This window comes from Rutilus rutilus (genome assembly GCF_951802725.1).
Source record: "Rutilus rutilus genome assembly, chromosome: 13".
NCBI classification, from domain to species: Eukaryota; Metazoa; Chordata; class Actinopteri; order Cypriniformes; family Leuciscidae; genus Rutilus; species Rutilus rutilus.
This window is the reverse complement of record NC_140218.1, coordinates 29,885,555-29,898,213: the sequence shown is the minus strand read 5'-3', so window position 1 is coordinate 29,898,213 and position 12,659 is coordinate 29,885,555. Positions and strand designations below refer to the sequence as shown.

The 12,659-nt window shown below is 35.6% G+C and overlaps 1 protein-coding gene and 1 long non-coding RNA gene across 6 annotated transcripts in view; one reads left to right on the top strand and one right to left on the bottom strand.

Moving 5' to 3' along the window:
• LOC311302846 (obscurin) overlaps positions 1–12,659 on the top strand; it is a 78,005-nt gene that overhangs the window by 51,027 nt on the left and 14,319 nt on the right. For all 5 annotated transcript variants that reach the window (XM_084428935.1, XM_084428932.1, XM_084428933.1 and 2 more), the window contains 6 exons: positions 9,495–9,770; positions 10,087–10,341; positions 10,435–10,725; positions 11,049–11,303; positions 11,638–11,913; positions 12,349–12,603. In XM_084428935.1, coding sequence (XP_084285061.1) covers positions 9,495–9,770; positions 10,087–10,341; positions 10,435–10,725; positions 11,049–11,303; positions 11,638–11,913; positions 12,349–12,603 — 1,608 coding nt within the window. The remainder of the gene's footprint in view (positions 1–9,494; positions 9,771–10,086; positions 10,342–10,434; positions 10,726–11,048; positions 11,304–11,637; positions 11,914–12,348; positions 12,604–12,659) is intronic.
• LOC311302864 lies at positions 2,702–4,596 on the bottom strand. Its single transcript, XR_014629676.1, has 3 exons — positions 4,351–4,596; positions 3,242–3,300; positions 2,702–2,920 (listed from the first exon to the last, which is right to left on the bottom strand). It is a non-coding gene; the product is annotated as an uncharacterized lncRNA (long non-coding RNA).

Here is a 12,659-nt window from a genome sequence, read left to right as displayed (position 1 = left end):
GTTTATCCTTTTGATCTTTCATTCAAAAAATTAGCAAAATTCTAACCTTTCATTTAAGTAAAAGAATTGAATGTGGGGGGGAAATCACATTATGAAATAAATGTTTTTCTCCAAAACACATTGGCCACAATTATTGGCACCCTTTTATTAAATATTTTTTGCAATCTCCTTTTGACAAGATAACAGCTCTGAGTCTTCTCCTATAATGCCTGATGAGTTTGGAGAACACCTGACAAGAGATCAGAGACCATTCCTCCATACAGAATCTCTCCAGATCCTTCAGATTCCCAGATCCATGTTTGTGCTTCTTCTCTTCAGTTCACTCCACTCATCAGGTCAGGGGACTGGGACGGTCATGGCAGAAGCTTCATTTTGTGCTCCGCAACAATTTTTTTTGTTGATTTTGATGTTTGTTTTGGATCGTTGTCCTGATGGAAGATCCAACCACGGCCCGTTATAAGATTTCTAGCAGAAGGCATCAGGTTTTGATTTTTTATCTGTTGATATTTGATAGAATCCACGATGCCATGTATCTGAACAAGAAGTCCAGGACCTCCAGCAGAAAAATATGCCCACAACATTAAAGATCCAACGGTATATTAAATTGTACACATGGGGTACTTTTTATCCTTGTGTTCACCAAACCCATCTAGTGTGTTTGCTGCCAAAAAGCTATTTTTTTAGTCCCATCTGACCACATAAAGTCGTAATTGCGAGATATTAAGTCGCAATTCTGAGAAATAAAGTCACAATTCTGAGAAATAAAGTCGCAATTGGGAGATATAAAGTCAGAATTGCATGATATAAAGTCGCAATTGCGTGTTATAAAGTCAGAATTCTGACTTTATAACTCGCAATTGCGACTTTATTTCACGCAATTCTGACTTTATATCTCGCAATTCTGAGAAATAAAGTCAGATTTGCGAGATGTAAACTCGCAATTGTGAGATAAAAAGTCGCAATTATCTTCTTTTTTTTTTCTTCTTTTTTTGTGGCGGAAACAAGCTTCCATAGATTATAGTGACATTGATCCTTTAAGGTGTTTATCCGGGAAAGGAATGGCAAGCGAGCATTTTTTGTGCTGACTACGATTCATTTGAGTTGTTTTAAAGCATGTATAATGTGTGGGTGTGAGTACTGGATGGGTACAGAGATATGTTGATGACAATTTGCTTTTCTCTCTTACCAGAGGTGACCATCCAAGATAGGAAATAAGATTAGAAAAAATACATTAGATTGAAATGCATAAAATCTTAAAAATGTAAATTACATTATATGTGCAAAAATGTATTTGGGTGCATCTCACAAAAGAGTGTCACTGGCTTTATATTCCTACTAAAAGTTCTCATTACATTCAGATTATAATACAATATTATATTATATTATATTATATTATATATAGTTTTAAATATATTAATATTTAAATACATTTATAAGATATAAATATTATTTACTGCTTTTTAATATAGTACAAAATATATAATACAAAAATAAAATAAAAAAATATAAGGGAAAAAAATATTAATATTGTTATTATTATTATTGTAGTAATTATGGTCACACTGCAAAAAACCTTGATCATAAAAACAACAACTATACTTGTTTTTTCCACCATGGACATGCAGTTACACTCTTAGATAACTCAAATGACTCTGAAAAGCTGATGTGCATCAAAAGCATGTCTTTTATGTAGTAACTCCTTTTGAATGTAGCCGCTTCAACTCAGAGGCCAGAGTGACTGTTAGCGGTTGTGTGGGCTAAAAATGGAACTGTGATCTGGCAGAGAGCGGAAAACAGCACATCACCAATGACTTCTGACAATTGCCTCGCACTGCCGGACAGACCTCAAGTTGACACCTCAAGTTTGGTTTCCAAGCACTGAAAGATTACTTTGTTGAATGCACAAGCAGCACCTAAAACCTAATAACTGTAAGAGTTATGAAGAAAAAGTACAAGTTCATACCATCTTTTTAATGTAACATTAAACTTTTACCCTCTTAAAGTCACCATCAAATACAAATGGACAATTCACAGTTATGAAATATTGCCGTATTTATTATAAATATTTTTTTTATTCATGTGCCCATGTAATCTTTAACCTCTTCCACTCCAAAGCATATTTTGGAATTCCGCCTGAATTTAACACACCCAAGTTTAAATATTCACCCTACACACATATGTAGGAAATTTAAAAAACTGGTGTCATTGTACAGAAAACCCTTCAAATTTACTAAATCAGATTGCAAAACTTCATAAATAGCATTGTGTGTGTTTAAAATATTATGATAAACATACAAAATAGGCCATTTTTATTTAATTTTTCCCCAGAATCCTGTCTTTGAAAGTCTGTGATTCAGGTACTGTTTGCTCTGGGGGCCTTCTGATTATATTGTTTGATTGCACTAGGTGCCAGTATCCACCAGAAAAAAAAAAACTTTTTCTCTATCAAATTCTAAACTAGAGTTATTAAAATGTAACCGAAGGGAGGCAAAGTGTCATTTTAGCGCCTATATGTGTCCTTTGGAGTTTTCAAATACTCAAATGCAAAAAATGTTTTTACAAAGGACATTACCCCAAATATATAATATATGCTAAAGTACTTTACTTGATTATTGATAGATTTTCTTCTTTTTAATTCAGGTTTAATCTTTGTATCTGAGAAACACAATTTACAAAATGGCATAAAGGAATGAGACCAAGTAACGTTAAAATTGTTTGTGTTTTGTGAATAAAAACACAAACATTTTATTTTCCTTTCAAGAGACACTAATAACTTACAAAACAGTCTTGTAGATTTTATATGGTCTATTAAAACAGACCACTTGTACAAATTAAAAACATAAACAGAAATACTGTATGAGGGTGGGTGCTGGTCTCAGGGTCTCATGGGTCTCAGGCCCATCTCTCAGATGTGTCTTGGCTGTAACACAAAGTAAATTGTTTTATTACACACAAACTGGTTGTTTGCATGGATATATATATATATATGTGTGTGTGTGTGTGTGTGTGTGTGTGTGTGTGCATAAAAATTAGGCAAATTACATAATTTTACTCAAGTCTGATTTTATTCAAATAATGAATATGCAACTCATGTTTACTAATAAAACATAAATGCTAAATCAAGTTTCCACATACTCTGTCAAGAAACAATTAGTTGGCTCAGTAGCTGTACTTTTCAATTTCAAAATAAAAATTCTAAAATACTTATCAGCATTATACATTTAGTAATAAATGAACTTACCCGTCAAACGCAAAGTCCTCTCCCTCACGAAATCCAGCGCCTGGATACTTCAGTCATTACTAAGGATGGCTGACGCGAAACAGTCGTTCCGAAGCTTTGCGAGATCCCGAAGCGCAGATGTTTCGAAACACTGATCCGAAGCGTGATTCAAAACACCTATGTCACGTGACTATGGCCAAACGAAGCCTCGAAGTGTTTCACTTATGTTTCATCAGGTGTGGTCCGCCGAATCAGCGTTTGATTGACACGGTCGGGAACAGACCACACAGTCGCACATCTGTATAAAAGTGAAGTCAACGCATCTTGACCTCGTGGGTTTTTGTGAGAGGAGTTTGATTTTGAGATAGCGGATTTTTGGTGATATAGTGACATAGTGCGATTTGATTAGTTATAGGCTATTTAGGCTTGCATTTAAATTTAACATGAATTTAAATGAAACTGGAAAGAGATAGCAGTAATCTTTCCTCATTTGTATGTCCTAGCTAAAAAAAATATCTCCGCCGTCGGCGTCAATGGCCTCGTGGTCAGTGCGCCGACATGTAGCGCCTTTGCACTCGGGCGTCCCGAGTTCGAGTCCCGGCTCGTGAACCTTTCCCGCCTCGTTTTTTTGTCATCTCTCTACTGTCCTGTCACAATAAAAGGAAAATCACCAAAACAATATATATATATATCTTTGCATGCCAGTAACAAGTGTCCCTTGTGAGAGGATTTTTTCAAAGGCTGGAGAAATTATCTGTAAAAAAAGTAGTCTAAGTCCTTCCACAGCAGAGAAATTAATATTTTTGAATAAAAATCTCTAAAAAAGTGAGACATTGTGGCTTGATTTCTTTTATTAATATTTATTTTGCAAGACCAAAATAACATTATGCACAGTGAGGAGCCTATAGGTTACAATCTTCACATATTAGAAAATTATAATAATAAAAAAAACCCACATTTTTTTAATGGCTTGTCAAGGTTGTTTCGGATCAACACCTGCAAGTGACCACTAGGTGTCACCGTTGAGACGGGTGTCGGATTGATTCGAAGCCTCGAAACAATATGGCACATTTGGTTCAACTGTTTCAATTGCTTCAGGAGGCCTCGATCTGGCCATCACTAGTCATTACTAGTCGCTGCATGATGCATCGTCACTTTCTCGTCCAAGCTCTTCTAATATCGCTTCAACGTAAGATAACACCTTTTTTGCACCTTTTTTCCCCTCTCCAGATGCCATTTTTAAATCTAAAACGCTCACAAAATACAAATATACCCTCAAATCTTCCCTCACTAGTCTCTGTCACTGCTAATCACTTGTCACAGACATGACGTTCCTCTCACACAAACACGCCGTGATCCCGCCCATCTGCTCCACTGATTCGTCGACTTTTTCAGCATCTGATTGGACTAGATGCATGATTTGACATTTGATTGGATAGCTGACATCCTCAGCTTTTAACACGTGCCTGATATGTATATCATCGTCATGATTAGAGGACGCTTGCACGCTTTGATGATGATGTGTAGATCGCGTGTTTCTCCGGTCAATCGCGTTTTGTGTTCTGGACGTCCGCAACATAACAGTGGATTATTTACCAAGAAGAGCTCACAGAAAAGTACACATGGGCTCATTCTAAAGAAAACATCCTAAGGTAAAATATGATATAGAGTTTGTGGCTGATTTTAGCTTAGAGCACCTGTAATCGATGTAGAAATGAGACGTTTGTCTTTGTTTTTTCACAGAATCATATTTCACTGCGCGATTCTTTTGAAGATAATTTGAACTATGATGTTAAAACAATAAAACAAACTACACAGTCACATTCCTGAGAATAATAGCTTTCTTTTGATATATGACTTTTCTGTTTTGTGAAATATATAAAAAATACACAATCATAACTATATTTCTGCATCGCTATTTGGGGGAGGAGCGATTCTGTGACGATAGTATTTTTAAGCTTTATATTAATTCTTTGTGTCCCATATACACAAATGTCATAATGTTCTGTGTAAAGATGAGATTTTAAGGTTTGAAATGATACCATATATGGGGTGATAGTATCTCCAGAAACCTTAAAAAATTAAGTTTAAATATAATTAAGTAGCTCTAGGCCCCGCCCCCGGCCCCGCCCACGGGCGCGCAGAGTGCAAGAGGTTAATCAAAGTAACCTCCCTCTTGCAACATTTCTTTTCAACATCTCTTCTCTTCTCTGATGATGTGTTTACTGGCGTGAGGGTGGGGCAACCTGTCGCTCACATGAGATCCACCAATAGCAAACCACAACCATCCAAACTATTCCACATGGACAAAATCAAGTCCCGCCCTACATTTTGTCTTGTTCAAGAGGCCATTTTACTATAATAAGAAGTGTACATCACAATGTGGAACAAAAGACTATCAAAACTTAAGTTTCATGCCAATTTTAAAGACGCACCCTAAAGCCCCACCGAAGTGCCTTGAAACGTGCAGCATTTATTCATTAGTCAATTGTGTTGATGTAATTTCCTCTGAAACAGGAAGACAGGGCGGGACATATCGAGCAGCTTCTCCCCTTTTTTAAAATACCCAACAGCGTTTAATTTATTATCACAACTCGGCCAGAGCTGTTGAGCTCGATAAAGCCCAATATCTTTTATATTGATTTAAAATATAGCATTCTATGCAGAATTAAAATGAGTCGATACATTTTCTGGTCTGAAAATGACTCACACTGATGACGCATACACAAATGATCATCTCTGTGCTATCGTGTCTCTGGACCGGAGCTGCGGTGGTTCGCGTGACACTAACATGAAACTAGGCTTCATTCGCCCCATTGGAAAGCATATTTACACTATCTGAATCGTTCCCTATCCCCTATATAGTGCTCTGTACAATTCACCAATTTTGATTTCATTGGGACTTTAAAACTGTATAGTAAGTAACAGATGTCCTTGCAAAATGTTTGCAATTTAAATCTCCCAGCATACAATCATCTGAAATACCAACTGGATTTTTCAATGCTAGTTACTGTGGGTAATTTTAAGAATGGGAGACATACTTGTATAGAAATACTTGGAATGGAGTTTCCTGGTCTCTTTCTCCTGTTGTAGATGTTTACAGTGGTGCAGGAGGATGAGCTGAAGTGTGCACAATAATAGAGGCTCAGACTCGCTTCTGTGATTCATTCTTTCAACAAAATACAAGAAACATCGGATAGATTCCTGTTTGGCTTAAAAGCAACAACCTGTTAGCGTTACGTAAAATACGTATTTTTAGTTTTATATTTCTTGCATGTATTCAAGTGTCACTTTAGTTGTCTGAACCTGTTTATTCATGATGAAATCCCTCGTTGTAATTGAGAGTGTTTCCAATAAAAGAATAAACCCACATATCTTATTGCAATATTATATAATAATCTATAAATTATAATTAAAACATAATGTGCTTTTTTTTTTTTTTCTTATTGGATATAGTGCTGCAGTGAACAAAGAAAAATATCCTATTGTATGTCAAATTTTATTCAAAGGTCCCAGGTTTGCACCGGATGCCGGATGCACCATTAGTCTGTTTCTGATAAACCAGCAGGATGGTTGATTTAGAAACAGAAGCATGAAGGGTTTTAAATGTATGACTTGTGGTCTTATCTGCTAGGTCAAAGGTTTTACATAGATTGAACAAGCTTTAACTGGAACTGTGGGGGTGGAGTGGGGTCTACAATAATAGGGTCTACGAATTATCACACCTTAAGTATGGTGGAGGAAGTTGTAATCTTCTGATTACTCAGTTTGAATGTCTCATTTTTGGGTTTTAGTCACATAGTCAACGAAGGGATAAAAGAAGATTGTAAATGTTGCTCTTTCTCTTATTTTCCTCTCAGTCTTTCTTTGCCTTCTCTTTTCTTTGTCTTTTTCTCCCTACACTCTCTCTCTCTCTCTCTCTCTCTCTCTCTCTCTCTCTCTCTCTCTCTCTCTCTCTCTCTCTCTCTCTCTCTCTCTCTCTCTCTTCTCTCTCTCTCTCTCTAACCCTCAGGTAACATTTTACACGTATGATTAATGGTTAAGTTTTTATCATCTCATACATCTATTTTGTTACTGTTTTAAGTGTATGTTTAAGATATTGTCATTAAACCCTTTCAATAACAAATGGTGTGCTAACTAGTTTTGGTTTGGAATTAACATTAATGTGCTACCTATTGCAATACAATACTGCCACACTATAGCAAAGCTCTCCAACATATTTTGCTATTGTAACTGCGCTTATTTCTGTCATTGGTATAAGTAAAGTGGGTGTTAATAGACAAGAAATGTTTCTACCATATTGCTGATAATGTTTCTTTAGTCAATGAGCAGTCCTGCAACCCAAAAAACACCCTTATACATATTATTGTATGGCTGTTTTTGAGAAAACACTTTGGGTTTGCTGCAGCCCCACCTCTAGCAGAACTGCTGAAAACTTTGCTTACAGGATGTTGGTTCACCACATGCCAGATCAGGAGGCTGGGCTGAATGTGACTTAGACAGAAAATGACTTCCCACCTTTAACTGTTTTAAAACTGTCCGATATAACAACTTATATATAACTGTCAATATTAATTTTTTTGCTTGAAACTTAAGAAATATGCTGTAGAAAGACATTGTATTTGTGCTGTAAATGTGCGGAAAGTGCACATTCAGCTGCAGTACACTTCAGTCCATCATTTTTTTGAGAAATGTCTCAGTCCATGAGAAAAATATCAATCTCTCTGTGAACCCAAGTATATTCTTTAAACATTCCTCAAGTCCTTCCCCTCTATCTTTTGTTGATGCGTACAGATTTTAGAGAGGTACTATTCAGGTTCCTCTTTTTTAAAACTAAAAGTATTTCATTGCTAAAAATATTTGTTTGTGATTTTTGAAACCATTTTGATTGCATGTCATAATCCAGGAAAAAGGAAAAAAGGAAGTTCAGATAAGCTGCATTCATCAATATTTTTTGAACAATAGTGCAAACCACACCCACAATGCTTAAAACAGAAACCAGAACAATAACTGAACTTCAGAACTGGTAAGTGTTAATAATTAAAAAATATCATATAATATTAAATTGACCACAGGTGCATTCTAGAGGTTAAAAATGCCTTCATGTAAAATAAAAAGGTTTTCATGACTGTACACAATCATGTATCCACAACTCGTTTTTGTTATATACCGCAGGCTCACTATCTGCCTCTCAGACAACACACAACGCTTGGATAAGCACACGCTTGCAAGGTTCACTGAACATCGTTTTATTACAAGTAAAAAAAGGAAATAGGTTATTCAAAATATCAAACATTTGATGAGCTTTATAGGTAAAATGGAAGTAGACAAGACGTCATGATTTCCTGTCAGGTTTCCATCAAAAGTGGTTATAACAGGAAGCTTTTCTTGTTGCAGAGACTCACGCAAGATCTGTGTTCATTGAGGCTTTACTTTGACTGCAGCTGCAAATGGAAACATTTAAAAAAATCCTTTTGACAGGTAAGGTACCTTTATTAATATTAATTATATTTGAAACCAATAAAACTAGGAAATCACTATACTGTAACCTAGTGCTTCTCTGAATCTATTTGAAATTATAGTGGCAGTCTGTGTGCAAGTAAAGTCTCAAGATAGCACTGGAGGTAAGATTTTTATATATAAAACATAAGTTGTTTCTGGTTTGTTATATGAATTTTTAAAGGACTATATTATTTAACTGTTTTGTTTTTGAGTTACACAACTGTATTATAAAGTGTTGGTATTCAGCCACTCTAACCTAAGGATTATTCATCTGCTAGACCCTCCGATTCAGATTCCCAAGCCCAACATTTCTCAGAATCCAACTCACAAGGTGCTGTACAGCACAGAGACGGTCACTCTGCTCTGTGAGGTCTCTATAATAGCGTCTGAGTTACAATATGACTGGTACAAGGACTCCGCTATTCTCAAAACTGACCACCAGCCCAGCATCAGTGTGACAGAAGGTGGAAATTATGAATGCAAGGCAAAAAATGGATCTTCTGAGTCTGAAAAAAGTGATAGTTACACTGTAACTCTACAAGGTGAATGGATATCATAATATAAAATATATATTCAGTAATTGTATTTTGGTTACACTTTATTTCGATAGTTCACTTTAGACATTCAATTAGTTAGTAGTGCTACTAGTAGTAACTATAAGTAACTTTGCAACTGCATGTCAACTAGCAGTCATTAGAGTATTAGGTTAGTGTTGTATTTTAGAGTTTGGGTTAGTAGAATAAGTGTGGTTTGTTTCCCTCTCTCCCTTTAGATCTGCCTAAAGCACAAGTCCAGTCAGACTGGACAGAAGCGTTTCCTGGTGAAAAAGTGTCTTTGCAGTGTGTGATTAATGGATCCGAAACCTGGATCTATATGTGGTTCAAGGACTCAGAAAGAATAGTCTCCAGTGATGAAACAAGCATAAAAGACAACACTCTCACTCTCTCAGTGAAGTCCACTCATGAAGGGCTGTATAAGTGTCAAGCTGAGCTGAAGGACAGGACGGTGAAAACAGCAGAAAGCCAAGCATATTCTTTAAAAGTTCTTGGTAAGTTTTGTCACAGAAAAACCTGTCAGTTTAGCTAAAAGCAGAATGTCCTGACTAAATTATATTAAGTTATATTTATAATTAGATTATTATACTTAGTTAAATTGTGAAATACAGCCGTTTTTAAAATGTCTTATTTCAGAACACAGCTCTTTATTTTTGCATAATTCATAACCTCATGCTTATTTTATAATGTCGACATTGTATATCTTGTAAATAAAGGATAATTATAAAATATAATATATATTATATGTATTAAAAAAAGCATCATTTTATAAATAAATTATTATTATTTTCTTTTTTTATAATTCTAAAGGTTCAGAGCCAACATTCGTTCTGAAGCAAGATCCATCATACCCAGAGATCTACACTGGGGAACAAGTCAATCTCACGTGTAGCATTGAACAGGAGACATCAAAATGGGAATATAAGTGGCAAAAAGATTCAGTGCAAGTGAACAGTCACACTTACACTATCTCAGATGCTACACTCGATCGAAACGGGGAATACACTTGTACCATATCAAAGAGAGAGATTACATTTGCAAAATCCACAAAACTGAAAATAAGAGGTAAGATTAATCTGTTTTATACATCAAAGCATAATACAATATGTCAACAAAAAGTCCAGTTCTCTTACATTATTGTGGTGTTTGTATTTGCAGAGCCGCCTCGACCAAAACTGTCAATAGAATCTGAATGGAAAACATTTTACCCAACTGAAAAAGTGACTCTGAAGTGTTCAATTGATGGAGAATCAAATGAATGGGACTATGAATGGTTTAAAGATGGACATCAGCTTTCAGATGATGGAGACATTTCCATTTCAGGAAAAACACTCTCAATCCGCTCAGCAAAAGCGAGTCATTCAGGACAGTATACCTGCAGAGGAAAACATCTGAAGAGAAAGCCAGTGACTACAGGACAAACAGAAGCTTTGCAACTTCGTATTTATGGTAAAACTACTTAAGATATTTTATGATTAATAGATATGATCGAAATTGACAGGCACCCAAAAGAGATCAGTGAAGAAGCTGTTTATATTGTATGCTGATTTTCATTTGCATTGGCTTGTATCAGTGTTCATGTCAGCATATGCAGTTTCCTGTCTACTCTTCTTGACTGTGTCCAGACACTATTAGCAGTATGAGTCAGTTCGTTTAGTATTGGATTATGAAGAATAACAAGCATATACAACTCAAAGCAGTTATTGTTTCAAGAAAGATTCTTGATTTAATTTAATTTAATTTTAATCTAATTCTACCCCTGTGATTCTTAGATAACACACCAAAACCAGACATCAGCAAAGATCAGTGGTTTGAGCCCTTCTACACTGGGGAGAAAATCCAGCTTGGTTGTAAAATGCCTGGTGATGGATGGAAGTATGACTGGTATAAAGACTCAAAACCCTTGATCACAGATCCAAATCACACCATCAACTCAGCATCTCCCTCTGACACTGGTGTCTATCACTGCACAGCAGAGAGAGGAGACTTCTCAGTGGATAGTGAGACTCTACAAGTGCGAGTTGAAGGTGAGTCCAAAATGTACCTCTTTTTAGTAATTTCTATTGTGGAATATTCTTCCCATTGTACATTCATTGAGTTTACAATGCCTTAGTAACGTTCCCATGAAATGTACGGACTGATTAAATGTAGACCCGCTTTGGAAGCGTCTGCCAAATGTGTAAATTTAAATGAAATGACATGGAGTCGAGAGAGTTAAATAGGTATTTTAGACTAATTGATTTCATAACTGTTAAGCTATACCAAAATTAACTTTGACGCGCATTAGACTTAGTGCTAGTATTAGGCTCTGTATGAACACATTCAAGTTACAGTTTGGTTTGTTTCCCTCTCTCCCTTTAGATCTGCCTGAAGCACAAGTCCAGTCAGACTGGACAGAAGCGTTTCCTGGTGAAAAAGTGTCTTTGCAGTGTGTGATTAATGGATCTGAAACCTGGATCTATATGTGGCTCAAGGACTCAGAAAAAATAGTCTCCAGTGATGAAACAAGCATAAAAGACAACACTCTCACTCTCTCAGTGAAGTCCACTCATGAAGGGCTGTATAAGTGTCAAGCTGAGCTGAAGGACAGGACGGTGAAAACAGCAGAAAGCAAAGCACATTCTTTAAAAGTTCATGGTAAGTTTTGTCACAGAAAAATCTGTTGTCAGTTTAGCTAAAAGCAGAATGTCCTGACTAAATTAATATCTGTTACATTGTGAATTACAGCCATTTTCATAATGTCTTATTTCAGAACACAGCTCTTTATTTTTGCATAATAATGTATATCCTCATGATTTTTATATAATGTCAACATATATATCTTGTATATCTTGCAATTATTTAATATTGAGTTTTGGTGCTGTTTATTGCCAGCCTCATTTTAAGAAAATTTCCTAGGGGCTTCAATTAAATTGATAATAAATTCATAAATATACATTTCTTTTTTAGTCTTTAAGTTATTTATAGTTATAAAGGATAATCATAAAATATAATATACATTATATTTCTATGCATTAAAACAATTATGCAATATTTTATAAATAAATAATTATCTTTTTCATAATTCTAAAGGTTCAGAGCCAACATTCGTTCTGAAGCAAGATCCATCATACCCAGAGATCTACACTGGGGAACAAGTCAATCTCACGTGTAGCATTGAACAGGAGACATCAAAATGGGAATATAAGTGGCAAAAAGATTCAGTGCAAGTGAACAGTCACACTTACACTATCTCAGATGCTACACTCGATCGAAACGGGGAATACACTTGTACCATATCAAGGAGAGAGATTACATTTGCAAAATCCACAAAACTGAAAATAAGAGGTAAGATTAATCTGTTTTATACATCAAAGCATAATACAATATGTCAACAAAACGTC